The 17,312-nt window shown below is 37.2% G+C and overlaps 1 protein-coding gene across 1 annotated transcript in view; it reads right to left on the reverse strand.

Annotated features, from left to right (window-relative positions):
• Positions 1-17,013, reverse strand: part of oxsr1b (oxidative stress responsive kinase 1b) — a 49,562-nt gene extending 32,549 nt beyond the window's left edge. The window contains exons 1-2 of the mRNA XM_077244599.1: positions 16,740-17,013; positions 2,177-2,289 (exon numbers count right to left, since the gene is read on the reverse strand). Of these exons, the coding sequence (XP_077100714.1) occupies positions 2,177-2,289; positions 16,740-16,809 (183 nt within the window). The 5' untranslated portion in view covers positions 16,810-17,013. The remainder of the gene's footprint in view (positions 1-2,176; positions 2,290-16,739) is intronic.
• Positions 17,014-17,312: the final 299 nt, after the last annotated feature.

Below are 17,312 nucleotides of genomic sequence, written 5' to 3' on the forward strand. Positions count from 1 at the left end.
GCCAAGAACAGGTCGATTTTGGCCCGTCTACTTTATATTCAAGAGCCTCTCTTCTGATTGGCCTGTTGTTTTCTGAGTGACCCACCATTGGTGACTGAGTAATTCTGACATGACATATATTCGGAAGTCACAACAGCTCGTGAAAAGACACAGCTACTTTTATGCAGGGTGTGTGCATTTGGATCGACTGTTTTGAAACTTATATGGTAGTTTCATAGCCCCTAGACCTCTTATCATGAAAAAAGACAGGAAATTTCAGTTTTGACAATATGGGATTTTATATGGGTAAATGATTAGGCAAAAATTAGCAAAAATTCTAGGCAACAACACCCATTAGTCAAAAGTATTTCAGACACTTTAAGTTTTAGTTTTTTCAATAACCACGCATAAACATTATTCTCTAAAAAATACAAACATGTACATACATGTTGCTCACATATTACGGTAGCCCCGTTTGTGCCATATAGAGTGAATTTACACCTTTGTCATTAACATGTTTATAAATAACTGAAAAAAGCACAAATGTCAGAGCATGTCAGAACACCTCAAGGACCCCAAAAACCCCTTAGACCTCAGAGGGTTAAGTAAAAATTAAATGATATGCAATGGATATATTTAGCAAAATGCTCCTCTCTAGGTTAAATTATTTTAGCAGACTAACATGTTTTGAATGTTTTTTCTAAGGTAAATGTAACATTACGTGACATTGTTTACAAGCTGTTTCCATCTTTCGGCTGTTTAAACGCAGATTGAGCAATTACACAAGACATGATACAGATTTCTGTAAGTTGTACTGTATCTTTCTGATGTTCATTCATGTTTATATTTCAAGCTGTAACTAGTAGTAAAGCGGATAGGATTATCAGTTCATGTGCCGCTTGAACTGAGGTGCCACAACAATCTGTCACGACACATTAAAGAGCGTCAAAGCAGTATTTATTGTTTGAATTTCACAACAAAATGTACAGAATTTGAACGTTAAGACTTTGTTTTATATCAGAAGCCACAAAGCTTATTGCGATTTATTGGAAGAGAGTTGCATTACAAAGCTTTGTTCATTCACCAACTGAAAACAGCATAGACTGAAAGATCAATTCTTGGGATTTAATCGATATTGGTTCTTCAATATGAGAATGGATTAAAATTGAGTAATCAATATTTTTAACCATGTGAGGCGGAAACCTTGCATCTCCAAAAATGCTAATTTTCAGAAAATGGAAATAAAACCCTGTATTTTAAACACTGCGCTGTGAAATTTTATATTGTGGCTTTATATGTGGTCAGACGTGTCATTATTATATTAACATTTTAACGAAATCAAGCTCAAATGGAGTTACAAGGTTTCACCAACTTACAGGTAATAGGTTATAAAGTTTACTGGAGCTATGTGGGCACTGTTTTTTTTCTGTCATTTGGCAAAAAAAAATACCATGTTATTAAAGACGAAGTGCTACAGACATTAGCCTCATATATATATATATATATATATATTTTTTTTTTTTTTTATTGAGTAAAGAAAACACTATTTATTCAAAGAACCAGTTCTTTATTTACCCTTGCATTGCAAACAAGCAGAGATGGTCCAAAAATATTTGCAGCACTGAATTCACGATAAAGGCGTGGCGGATTAGGTTTTACTGACAGTTCCAATGGAGTTACGAGGTTTAGTCACACAAACTCTTTTCAATACTTTTCATTGGTTAGATAATTGCAAAACCCACAGACAGAGGTAAAGGGTAACCGATAGAAATGATTTATGAAAAATAAATAAATTGAGATACAAGGTTTTTACTCGACAGCGACGATATGTAAAAATCTGTTCCCATTGCCCAAAGACACATACTGAATGTCGAAGTTGTGTCCATGCATTACAATCAGTCCTGTATGGTCATTATTCACTGTCAGCTCATAAAATGTGTTGGCATTTATGAGCCATGACTTATTGAGTGGTATTTCTCATATGCAGACTTTAAATGTTGCACAGATGGGATCATGTCCAACAGTTTTCATACATTTAAGCAGAACATGTGAAACTCCCATAAATGTCTCTAACCGTAAGTCGACATGAAATGGAATTCACAACACATGTTACTTCCATTCTTGCATTAGTATCTTCATACACAACAAACTAAACAACAAAAGGTGTCATTTGAGTATGTGGTAACAAGTTCAATACCAGGAGCTCATCCATGCTTGTCTGACATTTTTCCAGATTGATGCGTTTAATGGCGACCTTCTCCTTCCTGGGCACACAGTAGGCAGCCTGGACCACAGCTGTAGCTCCACTCCCTGAAACACACGTCAATAAAACAGCTTGTAACAAATATGTCATGTAATGTCACATTTAGGCCAACCTCAGAAAAACCATATTCAGTGGCCGTAGACTCGATAGTCAGCTAGAAAAATGAACTCTAGAGAGGAGCGTTTTGCTAAATATGTGCACCATATTCATGCAAATTTTTAATGTTCTTCAATATTTAATGCATGTCAAGATTTTATGACAACCAACATTTAAATGTGTATATTTTAAAAAATGAATTGGAATAGAAATATAATTATGTAATTGTAAATTTAGTATTATAACTATTATTATAAAAAATCCTTGAGTGTAATTTAAGTGTTTGCAGACAAACCAGTTAATTTTAACCTTCAATATTATAGTAATGTTGTACTAACTGACTCCCTGTATAGGTTTACAGCAATATTTGAGATTTATTTGATCGGGAAAAAATTAACTGACAGCTCTTATTCAAACCGAGATTAAAAAGCTGATATCGACCGAAACATCACTAAATATTATATAGTATACAACACTATATTAAAGGCACGGCTAAATGTGACATGTATTTTATTGTGAGTATTATGTGAAGTTTAAGTTCACTTAAATTAATTTTTTTTATATTTTTAAGCCTATATTAAATGATATTGGCTTTAATTTCATTAATGTCGAATGGCTATAATTACTAATTTCATCCACAGAAATTTAGAAAAAAATACATTTAATAGAGACATCAGTAGCTGTATTGGTATCAGTGATACAAGCCTTCACTCATAGTACTTAGTAAAAAAGGATGCCATTAAACATTAAACACCAACTTTATTTTGTTTCTAAATTAATTTGGAGATTCAATGTAAAATATGTATTAAAATCTAAAAAAAATATTACAATTTTGAATGTTAAGTGAATTCTAAACAGAAAAATATATGTGATACGTTTTTTTTTTCTGACTGCACTAAAATATAAAAAAATATAGAAATCATTCATAACTACATTAATTTAAAACTAATAAAATAACAATCAAAATAATATTTATATTTAAAATGCTGTTATATTAAAATGGTTATACTTTTTTGTTGTATGAATGACAAATGATTATTTCGGTGTCATAAAGCAGAAATACAATAATGATTGGTTCTGCATATTGGTTATGAGACATTTTAACAAAGATCATTGCTCATTAAAAACAATAACATCTATCTCTAGCCATTACACTACTCCCTGGGAAAAGTGTTAAAGAAAAGCTGACAGCTAAATGCTAAATCAAAACATTCCTCTGTCACTGCAGCACTGGAAATTTATTCGAGAAGACTATTAAATCCTAACAGACTATAAGTCAAAGGATTGGAGCGCTATACTTGGCTTTCAACTTTACTGCAGAGGTTAATCTCCAGAGTGCTTTAATGAGGTTCTGCTCATGGCACCACAGACTGGCACAGGAGAGAAAGCAGACAAGACACTTCTGGAGACAGTTATCCTTGAGAACGCAAGGTTGTCCTAGGCCACACATCCTGAATAATAGAAGACAAGACTCTACGGGGGCCCGAGACCCTCGTAAATCAGCAAGCACCTATGTTTCCGCTGCGAGCTGAATATAAATGCCATATTATTGTGCTGGTATGAGGCAGAGGGAATTTTTTTAATCATATTTAATCAACTACTCAAACTCCATATGGCCTAATAATAACAAAAATCTCATTGTTTAGAATTTTGATTGCACCAGTAGGGCACAATGGATTAGGAGAACAAATCTGACAACAATTCTCATTTTCTGAACTGAACTGGTTTGACTAGTTTGTGTACAGCCAAACACAGTCATTGGAGAATATGAACCACAACGATGAGACTGAGCTGAAGTATAGCCAAAATGTTACTAAAATGTGCTGACAGCAATCCCATTAATCACATCCTGGCCTCCAGACGGATGTTGGTCCCGAGCATTGGCCCTCACAATGCAAGCTGTGAATACTACAGTACAGGTCACCCGGGATGTTCACCATTCATCAATCAGAGAGATATATTTGAGACCCTATGCTATACATTAAAGAGCACAGTGCACCAGATGAAAAGATTAAGTTGCCTGTGCCAAAAGCATGAGTTTAAGTTTAAATTCCTACAGACAAACACACAATCGGTTGTTAGGGATGATGATTCAGGAAAGAATGTACTAAAGTTGCCATGAAACAGAAGTTGCAATAGTCTTTTCGTCCCTATTGTGACGTATATTCAAGTAAAACGGCTTCTTGTTCGAGAAGTACAAAAAACGTCTTGTTTTTAGTACAAAAAATGTAGGGTGGGACTTGATTTAGTTGTGGTTTGCTATTGCTGTGATCTCAGTAAACATTTCATCAGAGAAGAGAGAATTTTAAAAAATGTGGATGAATAAATCATTTTAATTAAATGCTGCAATATTCCATAAAAATAAGAATTGTCCATTTTGATTTCATGGCAATAATTATCAGCATTGGCCGATATGTAATTGTGCACCCTCATTTCCCCCATTTTACATTAATTTATTCTGATAAATAGTCAGCAGTGGTGAGAATTTACCAACAGTGGTCCGAGGAGGGACAAACCACAAACCGGTAACAAACCCAAGGCTCTTCGATGCACAAGGGCAACAAAGGCAATCCCGCCTGGTCCGAGCCAACAGAAGGTCTACTGTGGCACGAGTCGCACAAAAATGTTTAATGATGGTTAGGGAGGAATGTGTCACAACAGACTGGGTAGCTGCAGACCAACCAGAGTGTCTATGATAACCCCTATCCACTGTCCAAAGTGCCTACATTGGGCACATGAGCGTCAGAACTGGACCTTGGAGCAATTGAAGAAGGTCGCCTGGTCCGATGAGTCCTGTTTTCTTTTGCATCATGAGGATGGCCGTGAACGTATTCACCATTTACCAGGGGAAGTGATGGTACCAGGATGCACTGTAGGATGCCGACAAGCCGGTGGAGGAAATGTGATGCTCTGGTCAATGTTCTGCTGGGAAACCCTGGGTCCAGCCATTGAAGTGGATGAAAATTTGACACGTGCCACCCACCTAAACATTGTTGCAGACCAGGTACACCTCTTCATAACAATGGTGTTCCTTGGTGGAAATGGCCTCTTTCAGCCCCCTTCCACACTGCACACATTGTTCAGGAATGGTTTAAGGAACATGATGAAGAGTTCAAGGTGTTGCCCTGGCCTCCAAGTTGAACATCTCTGAGATGTGCTGGACCAACAAATTCGATCCACAGCGGCTCCACCTCGCAACCCACAGGAAATGAAGGATCTGCTGCTAACGTCTTGGTGCCAGATACCACAGGATACCTTCAGGGGTCTAGTGGAGTCCATGCCTTAGGCGGTTCACAGCTGTTTTGGCAGCATGCGGAGGACCAACAGCATATTAGGCAGGTGGTCATAATGTTTAAAACATTTGGATCATTAGTGAAAGTTACTGTTCTAAAAAAATGTCTTTGTTTAAAAAAGAAATAAATGATTTTATTTTGCAAGGATGCATTCAATTTCAAAAGTAACAGTAAAGACATTTATAATATCATAAACATTTTCTATTTAATACATGTTTACGAGCTAGAAAATAGAAATAGAAAAAAAAGATTTGAAACTATTAATATTACACAATATTGCCGTTTTTAATGTATTTTGAGCAAATAAATGCAGCATTGGTGAGCATTAGCGACTTCTTTCAAAGATATTAAAGGTGCTTTAAGCGATGTCACACGTTTGTTAGGCCAAATCATTTTTTGTCACATACAGCAAACATCTCCTCACTATCCGCTAGCTGCCTGTCCCCTGAACACACTGTAAAAAAAAAAAAAAACGTGGTCTCTGAACGAAGACACCCCAGGCTCCACAAACGGCAACAAAAACAAACTGGGCTAACCCGCTCCACGAAACATAACAAACTGTTCCAGCCAATAACCGACAAGAAGGATTTGGGGGGTTAGTGCGGAGATGAGGAGGAGGGAGGGTCTAGCTAGCCTCCGTTTTGTTTGACAATACTTTAAACGTCAACAAGAAGTGACGTCACCCGACATCGCTTAAAGCACCTTTAAACAAATCGTACTAATCCCAAACCTTTGAACGGCTATATCAAACATTTAATATACTCTTATTTAAGCGCTCTCTAACTGTTGATGCTTCTTAACTTCCTTCTGTCTCCAATAAACATGTCAAATATCTCACACAGAGGGAAGTAATAAAACAGCAAAAGCAGCCTAGCAACCCAATAACAAATATAATAAAGTCATGATACTTCATTATATAAACATAATAAAGTACTGAAAACAACCTGTGAATATCAAAGACATACTTTTATATGGTCAGTTATTAGACGTTAATATTGCAGGTTTGTTGGGTGCAATAAAGTGCTGTTATGTTACTGTTCTCAAGTTTTCGCCCTAGTCGAAAATCGCAGGCTCGTCTATTGATTTAAATGAAAATACTGAGAGTTTCTTTGCACCACAGCAACAGGATTTTTCATTTTACGAAGGCCTGTTGCTGCCTTCTTAATCGAATTATTCAATATTACGTTACCAGGTTACGGGCCTTAGAAAAATTAAATGAAGAACCACAAGCTGATGTTGTGTAGTTTCTTCCCTAATTATCCTCAGAAAACGAGGATATACGTCTGGTTTTAATCAAGGATTTGATTCATTCTGTTTGATTCATTTAGCTAAATGTTTACCAAGATGCGCAGACAGTGATCTGACCACAAGTGCCTGGAGACTGAAAAATAACACAAACACACACACACGTCTTACAAATGAAAAGATAATTATTTTATTTAGAATAATTAAATGGACGAGAGGACGACACTTGATTTAAGAAAGTCAATTTTGGAAGACACAAGTATTGAACCTTTATATGTCCAAGGCCAAATCAACCGGTCATAAAAGGACGAAGTGTGGAATTTGACTTCTTTGCGATACACGACCCAATAGACCAGCATCTGAAATAGGCTGAGGTCCCTCAGAGCGGTGTGAATGTGTTCCTTCATGCATATAGCTCTCTGTTTGTGCTACCTTGAGTCAGCTTGTTCTCTCAGGAGCCCTTTATTACATTTCCTAGGCTTGCATTCCGCACACTATTCTGGGCCACACTGAGACATGTCACACTTAGGGGGCTTCGTACAAGAGAAAAGCTCTGATGGAGCACTTGAAGCACAGGAATTCGTAAGATTCACTTTAAGGGTGAATTGCATTTCAGAAAAGAACTTTGGACAATTGGTGGAGAATGTGGCAGAAAAAGACGGAGCGCGATTTTCACAAAACCTTCGAAATAACAGCAATGCTAGCAAAACATGTCTTAACATACAGCATGACTGGTGTAGTCCAATTCCTGAGCAAATTACTCACATGAACCGGTACTATTTATTAAATCAAAGACATACAGTGCAATCGGTGTAGCCTGATTCAGAAACTGAATGTATGACTCATATGAACTGGTTCTTTTAACTGGATTCAAAGCTTTCAACATAACCTGTACAGTCCAATTGATGAAGATGAAGTGAACCAAAAACATAGAGTTCAACCAGTGAAGTTTGATTGATAACCAAAGCTAATCATATGAACTGGTTATTTTTAGTGGCATACAGCACAATCACTGTAGTCCGAATGATGACGAAAGGTAGTTATTTGAACTGGTTCTTTTTCCATACTCTCTAAAAGCATACAGAACAGCCAGTCAGATTCATGAAGAAAATAGGTATGTTCGTATAACATCAAAGTACCACAATAGTGATTCAAAAGCATGGATCTCGCATTGTCATCCAGCACGCAGGGGCGGTTCTAGACCGTTTTTAGGTGTTTTGTCTGTCGTCTCAGCCCACCTAAAACTAGCTATCTCAAAGATCGAGCCAGTATTGCTTAATTTGCTTCAAGAAAGTTTATCATTTTCACGTGTTTTAAGTCTTATCAGTTTAAACATTCAAGTGATTGCAAGACGCATTGAAATTTAATTAATTCGGTACTCGTGTGCTAATAGATTGTTTGTGTCCATATTTTTGTTTTGTTTTTAGCAATTAAGACTAGTAAGACTGGTATCATTATATAATTTATAAAGTTTTTTGTATTGACTAATTTAAGCACTGGTAGGGTATTATGACTTACTAGCAATGGTACCAATGTACAAAGTGGCACCACTTACTTAGCCAATGATCTCTTGCTACAGATTCTCACTAAGAAGGGCTAAGGCCGAATCCTAGAACGGCCCGTCAAACACCGATCGGTCTGCGCAGCGCCACTTCAAGCTGAACACACCTAATGACTCATATTCTCTTAAAAGGGAAAAAGAATTTCCAACTCAAGGCAACATTTATAAACACAGCTTCTTTTTCGCCTTACAGTCTCAGACTGTCAAACAGCAGTAATCAAACATTTCCAGTCTAGAACAGTGAAGGACTGTGGAAGGTGAGAGGAACAGAGGACGGTTCTGACTCCATCCGAGGAGACTCTGTGCTCTCTGGGGTGGAAAAAACAGCAGCTAGGATCAGTAAAATAACAAGACTCCAATTCCCCTGGGATGATACCATCACAATGGTTCAGCTGAGTGTGCTCCAAACTCCAGTGGAGAGTGGAATAAGGGAAGTACCCAAGAAATCCTCCCGGACAACATGGTTTAATACAATCGGATCCAGCTAAAACAAATCTTTGTCTGTGATTAAAAGTTACGTGGTCGAAGCAAATCAGACAAACCCATCCTTGGCTGGAAGACAAAAGGAGACGTTGACTAATTTCAACTCTATTTAATGTCACGCTTTTAATGGAAAGAACATGTGCCTGCCTTCAGCTTCAGTTCTATGAAATTAAAGCTGCTCATAAGTTCTCAGAATTGCAGTGGGAGGTGAAACATACTGTTCTACATACTGCATTGTGTTTACAGCCTAAAAGTGGATGGCAAACTAAACACACATGGCCTATATCATAACACTGCAATTGGGTTTTTAGAAAAACCTAGCGAATCTGGCGAAACATTTTCAGCTGGCCTTGGCATTAGGCTAATTATTTTGATGAATGACCAGTAAGTTTGTTTTAAATTAATTTATTAGAAATTATTAAGGAAAACATGCCAATTTTCAGTGATAATTTCAATAATGCATTCTACATGATTCTGGATAACTTTAAAATAATTTTCTTTGTCTGTGACATAGGCTACTGGTCAAACAGAGATAATCTTTTCTACGATTCTGAACAGACAACTAAAAAAAATGTATTAGAGAGGTTCTGTAAAAATGTTAATTGCTGCAGTCTATTTTAAAAGGTTTTATTAATTTGAAGGATTTTTTTTTAAATGGTTTGAATGAATGATTCAATGACTTACTCATAAATACTTAATTTGTTTCATTACTGGATGAATCAAACTTTTGTTTCATTACTAGATCAATCAACTTTTTGAACAAATTTTTGATTCGACAAATACATCTTTTAACGGTCACTTGTCGCCATCTAGTACAGTAATTTGCAGACCAATTACGATGTAAATGATATAATTGTTATTTGAAGCCCAAGATACTTTCAAAACTTTGAATTACTTGATTTTGATCACTACCGTCAGTGTTTATATCTGAACTAAACTTTTATCCCAGTCCTTCTCCATACTGTGTGGTTCAAAATACTGTTTGTAAAGCTGTTTCGTTCCTATACATGACAAATGATTTATCTGGGTCAGTGGCAGCACGAGCACAGATTTGAATGTTTCAGTGTGTGAAACATTCACAAATGTTTCATTTGTCAAAGGCTATGGCTACTAGACACTGGCGAATCGCTGTCATTTAGGAATAAGATCGTGTGGGTGGTTGATTAATCATGCAGCTGTTTCAGATAAGTCACCTGACTGTCATCTATAATCCACCCAAGTTCTCTTAGGAAGTAGTATTGTGCAGGTAATTGGCTTATTTTTATTTTGTTGTAAATAAAAAAAGCCTGACATTAAAGCCTTTTACACATACAGTCTGGTTAAAATCCACTTACTGGTAAATTACCGGTAAGATATCATGTGTGAACGAGACCTTTTAAAAAAAGAAACTGGTAAATTGCAGAACCAGTTAACCTTTAAGTAAGGTATAATGTACATTCAGCAGGTTGTATCGCAGAATAGACCCTGAGAGGGTGATCAATTCAGTACCCAGACGCGAAGCAGATTTATTAGGCCTAGGTCTTTAAATGCAAAGCTTCCGCAAAGAAAGCAGTTGCTTGCAAGCGTCAAGTTCAGTTGCTAGCAAGCTCCGCAAATTGCTCATTCATCAAAGTCAAAACTACCATACACAAGTCACTATAATATTCTTGTGGCTAAATATGTCTTTCGTCCAACCTTTAATGCATGTGTTTTTTCCCCTACCCATTTTATCATCCACAAAGAAAAAGTTCTGATGACTTACAATCTATTTGAGGTATCATTCATGTCCATAGAACAATGGTGGAGGATGATTTATGCACTGAACATTAACATTTACGGTTAGGGTGTGTGCAGATCTCTAACCGTAAGTATGAGCAATAATATAGATGCTTTGCTAAGCAGTAAGCACTATTAATAATTACAAGGTGGCTGATGAAAACGAAGTGCTTATTTTATTTCACATATAGTCACTCATTCTTTTAGTGCATTTATCTAAACCAAATGAAGCAATACTTGGAATACAAGAAAACAGGGCCTTCATAAAAGCTGCTCTGGTCAGCAACTACAGCTTCCAGCTGGGCTCAACACCACTGGCCAGTTTACACAAGGATTCAGACACACAGAAATGCTTAGCACCATAAAATGAGCCCAAATAAATCAACAGAAGAGCAACCAGCTCCTTTATTAGTCTATGCTTATCAAGCCTACATTATCCTGTAAATCAGGACTTCTCGATGTATGATTCAAGAGATTTAGGATTGAAAATTAGTACACTACTGCGATTCATTTTTTACAGAAACACAGAAACTTTCATTTCTGTTTTCATTGAGCTGAAAACTGAAGCCAAATTAAAGTTTAATCAAATAATCAATTCAAATTTAATCATCATTAACACTCAAATAAAAGCTGCCTTCAAACGATATTTATTGTTTGAATTTTGTGATGAAAACGCAAGAATTTGAAAGCTGAGTTTGTTTCATATCAAAAGTAACAAAACACAAAGTATTTTTACCCTCTACTGCGATTATTTGATGGCAAACATGCTACAAATAATGCAAAGTGAAGTTTTGTTCCCTCATCAACTGAAAACAGCATAAGCCACCTTTCCACCAAAATTATCCAGAACAATTTGTCACCGGAACTTTTTCCAGACCTGTTGCTTTCTGCGTTTCGCGGTCTGAAGTACTGTGAAGATAAGGCAAATTAGTCCGGTGACGTAGGACTGCACGCACCGCAACAGATATTTAACCAATCAAAATGTGGCATGAACTCAACCAATCATTATGTTCAGCGCCCAAGTCCCATCCTCAAAAGTTCCTGAACTTTGAAAAAGTACTACCTCGCAAGCAGGCACTTTCTGAGGGGGAAGTTATCACCCGGACCTTCATTGAGACCCTGGTTCCTGCGGTCGAAACACACAGAGTACCACCCCAAAGTTCCTGGGGAAACATGGCTATTGACTAAAAGACAGATTTGGGGATTTAAGAATCTATTTAAGAATCGGTTCATCAGAAGTATGATTAAAATCAAGAAATCGATATTGTCAACAAAACCCTAGAAACAGCTGATATGTACCTGTTGTAGCTTATCCACGCTGTGTGCACAAAATAGTTACTAGTCATGTTTCCATCCACCAATTTTAAGTGCATTTTGGGATATCGCATAAAAACAACGCTGAATGGAAACGCCAAGATGCACATAAAAAAATGTAGGCTATGTGCTCCATTTGAGTCGGATGCATTTTTTTTCCAATAAGAAAACATGTGCATAAACTACAATGAAAACACATTTACCGAATAAATTCACATCAAAAAAGTCATGTGACTTTGTGCGAGAGGACGGCATAACTGGATTAACCAGTGGACCAATCTTGTTGCAAAGCATCTGAAATGCTGTTTTGGTATTTCTGAAATGACCAATTCAAATAATCTAAATAATTTAAAAAATGCCCGGACAAAGTCTGTCGTCAAAGTGATATTCCCATTTTGCGCATAAGTTAAATTCCCAACTTTGGATGTAAACATAGCTATTGACACAGTCAAAATGGCCATTTCAGAAGCACTAACAAAGACTTCAGATGCACAAAGACGGTGCACTCATATTATGGGAGAAAGTGTGCAAAGCGCAATGTAGCAGAACAAGTCCCGCCTTCCAAATAAGCCCATAAGCCCATCGCCAATTGGTAAAGTCATTGCGTCACTGCAGATGCCGTTAGAAGCTCTAGTTGTGATAGAAACACTCAGTGTTCTGAGACGCGTGCATATGACTGCACATGCGCATTGGCTGGTCCAGCCTGAAAAACGCAGTTTTTTGAGATGTCTTATCGATCAAAAGTTCAAGATCAAATATGGTGTACCACAAGGCTCAGTCCTAGAACCGTTGCTGTTCACTCTGTACATGCTACCCTTAGGAGATATCATTAGGAAGCTTGGCATTAGTTTTCACTGTTATGCTGATGATACTCAGCTCTATATTTCTTCACGCCCTGACGAAACTTCCCAATTCACAAAATTAACGGAATGCATAGCAGATATAAAAAAACTGGATGAGCAATTTCCAACTACTTAATTCTGAAAAAATAGAGATTCTAATTATTGGACAAAAAACTTCCTCACGTAATAACCTAGAATACTGTTTAACACTTGATGGCTGCTCTGTCAAGACCTCGTCATCGGTTAGGAACCTGGGTGTGCTCTTTGATACCAATCTTTCATTTGAAAGTCACGTGTCTCGTATCTGTAAAACCAAATTTTTTCATCTAAAAAATATATCTAAATTACGTCATATGCTCTCAATGAAAAATGCAGAACAATTAGTTCATGCGTTTATGACATCAAGGCTAGATTACGGGTAATGCTATAATGGGTGGTAGCCCTGCACGCTTAATAAACAAACTACAGCTGGTCCAAACGCAGCCGCTAGAGATCTTACCAAAACCAGGAAGTATGACCATATTAGCCCAGTTCTGACAACACTGCATTGGCTCCCTATTAAACATCGTATACATTTTAAAATATTGCTGATTACTTACAAAGCATTTTGGCTATGCAGACACGACAAAAAATTCTGTATTATACATTTTTCACCCAGATAAGTAGTTTGTTGAGGGTTGATTTGTGAAGAAGGACTACACACCTGCGCACATATATATTCAAACACCTATTGACTGAACATGTGATGCGGATGTGCGTGCCATCTGCGTTTTTACGGGTTTGCATTTTTGAGGTTTTGTGCAGAGATAACGGATAATCGTTTGCACCTAAGAATCTATTTCAGGGAGTGCGTTCTCGAGACACCAGGCACTGTTTTATGCGGATGGGCGGCCGGAGCGCGTTAAGGGTTTTTCTGTTAAAACAGTGTCGTATTAGAGGCCCCTAAGTTAATAACTAATGATCTTCGCAACGGAAGTGAATCAATCAAACTAACTTTAGCTGGACAATAACTGTATACTATAGCTGTGGTAAAGCCTAAACAATCTGTTACGGTAATTTATATTATCACTGTAAAGCTGCTTTGAAACAATCCTGTTAAAAGTGCTTTATAAATGAAGGTGACTTGACTTGACTTGATTATTATTAATTAATGATTAAATTAAACAGTTGTCAGACTTCATTGGTGATTTCAAATATGACATTTAATCGTAAGCCTGGTGAACAGCTTTGGAGAATTTGATGCGTCCCCATTCAAAGAGATAGGAGCTGTACAAGCATGACTAAAATAGCTGCCCAAGAGGTGTTTCAAAGATGGCCGCCGAGTGAATGACTTGCCATAACGGGACTTTAGAGCTCATTAAATGTCACCGTTTCAATTATTTGGTCCTTGGACACCTGGGAATGAGTTTAAAGACTGAATAGCAACCGTCCGAGACTGCTATTAAAGTACAGTAAATTATAACAAGATACTGAACCTTGAGATGTCCAACCTTAAACTTGAACTCCAGAAGGTGTACAATGAAACTCGCCTCTAGCATGAACTTCAGTTTTACCATGTCACGTCACATGCCAGGTTACAACAAAGAAGCAATTCTGAAGGTGCATGCTAGAGGGCACAACATATCCTCACAGGGAGACATACAGAGGGTGTTACCAGGAATTTGGGGATAGTAACTAAATCTTTTGGGGAAATTGCAGCTTACAAAAACAAACCCGAAACTTTGAGGTCTAGGCTATATCGGTGCACTTCGATAAAAAGCTTTAAAAAGAAAGAATACTTATTAAAAGACAAGTCCAGACTAAGGATACTTTTTAACATGAAGCTGAGATATCAAAGTAATTTTTGTGTCTGCGTAAAGCATGAAAGATGATACATTCCTCTTCCACAAGTTGACATGTAAGGTGTGAGGTACTTTTAGAGCTGATGAGTCAAAATAGGAGGAAAAAGGTATAGTAACAGGTTTGACCAGTCTTACATTCTCTCTCACACACACACACGTCACACACACAGGCTAGGCCCTAATGCGTAGTAATTTTAGAGGAAAAGCTATTTTAATTGTTGAACACTTGGGCCATTATCAATATTATACACCACCTAATGTTCACAGTCACTTTTAATAAAAATAAAATGAACTATCATTTCAAAAACTTTTCTTTTAATATTAATAGAAATATATTAATACAAATTTCTAAATATCGGTTTCCAGAGAAGGGCAAGCAAAAATCTATATAGATCACTATTTTATGTGATGCAATTAGTATGATGCATATTATTTATCCATTGTTTTTGTATTATTAACATGGCACTATAATAGAGGATGAGGGCAATTTATCACCAATTTAATACTAAAGAAGTGGTTAAAGTTTGACCTGCATTATGAGTTACTCTGGCGAGAGCTTTACAGCTTTGGAAACTAGTAAAACAAGGAACATGCAAATAGTTCCCTTTGGGGTCTAAAGCTCTGGAAAGAAGTATGTCAGGTATCAGATGACACTTCCAGCACTCGTGTGAGAGTGCATAGAGGAGGTAATCTCATGCTAAAACCCTGCGATGTAACAAGATTAAATCAAACAGTAAAGTGCTCAGAGAATGAAGAGAGTAACACATGGAAGAAGATCATGCCTAGAAAGCAAATTTTGGAGAACCTTACTGACTGGCTGTAAAAACTTGCTCGCTGGTCAGTCATGGATCATCAAAAAGAGTTACAGCTTATAACCGTGTCTTTATGGCCACACGACAAGAGGGTGGTGGAAAATGTTATGCCACATATGGTGCAGAACAAATTGGAGAAACCTAACGTTACTGTCAAACATCTTGTTTAATGCATCCGACCCCAGACCAAACCAGCGGTGTTATTTATTCACTACCTGGATATAAAGGTCGTACAAAATTGTCAACCAAAACACTATCTAGTCCATGAATAAATAAATATCACATGATATGTATTTATTACTTTCACTGATGTAAATGTGGAGCATGACCCATGCATGAATGGAATGTTACAGAGGTTCGCAAAGAGTCTGCGCGCGCACTAGTTTATGACAGCTTCTGCTCGTGCTGGACTTTCTCTATGGGTTTTTGAAACCCACAATAAAAAGACGTACAGTTCTCACCGCTCTGACATATGACTCGATTCTAAATTAAGCAGACCATGCTAACTCTTAGAAATGTTTCAACAGTCATCTGTAAACAAACGCTGAGTACTAGTCAGTAAGCAGTTTTTAACCAAAGGTAAAAGTGGGCGGTACCACAATTCTGTAAACCAATAGGTGCACCACAATATACTGAGAATATTAAAGAAGGAAATGAAAAGGGTGTCATTACTGAAGATTAAGAAGCGTTACTTCACGTGTTCGGGCTTATCAGCAGAATGAGGCGTTGTCGCTTGCTGAATAATTTTGCTGTTAGGCAGATGTCTTCAAATACTACCATGCAAACTCTGTCAAACGGCTATTCACATGAGTCCCATTAAACTTCATCATCTACTACACCACCTGCATTTCAGTAAGGTGCTGAACGGTTAAATATGTTTAGAGAGAGAGAGAGAGAGAGAGAGAGAGGTTGAACTTGGCATACGTGACAGGCTTGACAACTGAAGTGGAGGTTATGAGTTTTTTGGAGAGACCTATTTAACTCATTAGCTTTTAACTCAAATTAAGACTTTTTGAGTTGAAATATATGTGCTTATAACAAGTGCTAATTAGTTTAAAATCACAAACACTGGTTTAAATACATAATTTAAAACCTCATACAGAACCGCCAACCTACTGTACATTGAACAACAACAACAACAACAACAACAACAACATGCATATCTCACTTTCACGCACCGTTTTGTAGCAAATAAGAGTTCTAGATACACACAAACCTATGTATTCACCGGCTATCATATAAGGTACACACTCACCGATCACCTCCTGCAGCTCATAGTCATCCTTGTTGATGGACCAGGGTTGGGAGCTCAGGTCCTCCGACATGTCTCAGGATTGCGCACCTTTATTTAGATCCTGATGAATCCAAGCACTGGTGTTGGGTGCTTGCAGAAAACAACGTGTAAATGTTACTGTAATCCGCAAAGCAGTAGCATTCCAGCTCCTCTCCACGATTATCTTCAATAGCCTTTCTATCATTCCCAAACTTTGCCACCAGCGCCAAAAGCCCCGCCCACCACATTCCTACACACTGACGGGCTCCATAGACGGCCATTTTGGGTGTGTAATAATCACCCTCATCATCTATTATCTCCCTTAAAAGACTTACCATTGTACTGTACATGTACATTACGGCAAAATATCACAGTTACTAGCTAATATTACTTCAAAAATTTGTGCCATTTAGTATTATGATTTTCCAGTATTAACAACAAATGTATAACTATCATTTATTTGGTGGAAACTAAAGTTATTATCATTGCACATATTGAAAAAGCTAAGCAAGAAGAATAATCAAGAATTATATACAATAATAGTTCATACAATAA

Source organism: Siphateles boraxobius, unplaced genomic scaffold, assembly GCF_051911475.1.
Source record: "Siphateles boraxobius isolate OS27281-9 unplaced genomic scaffold, OSU_SipBor_1 26, whole genome shotgun sequence".
Classification (NCBI taxonomy): Eukaryota; Metazoa; Chordata; class Actinopteri; order Cypriniformes; family Leuciscidae; genus Siphateles; species Siphateles boraxobius.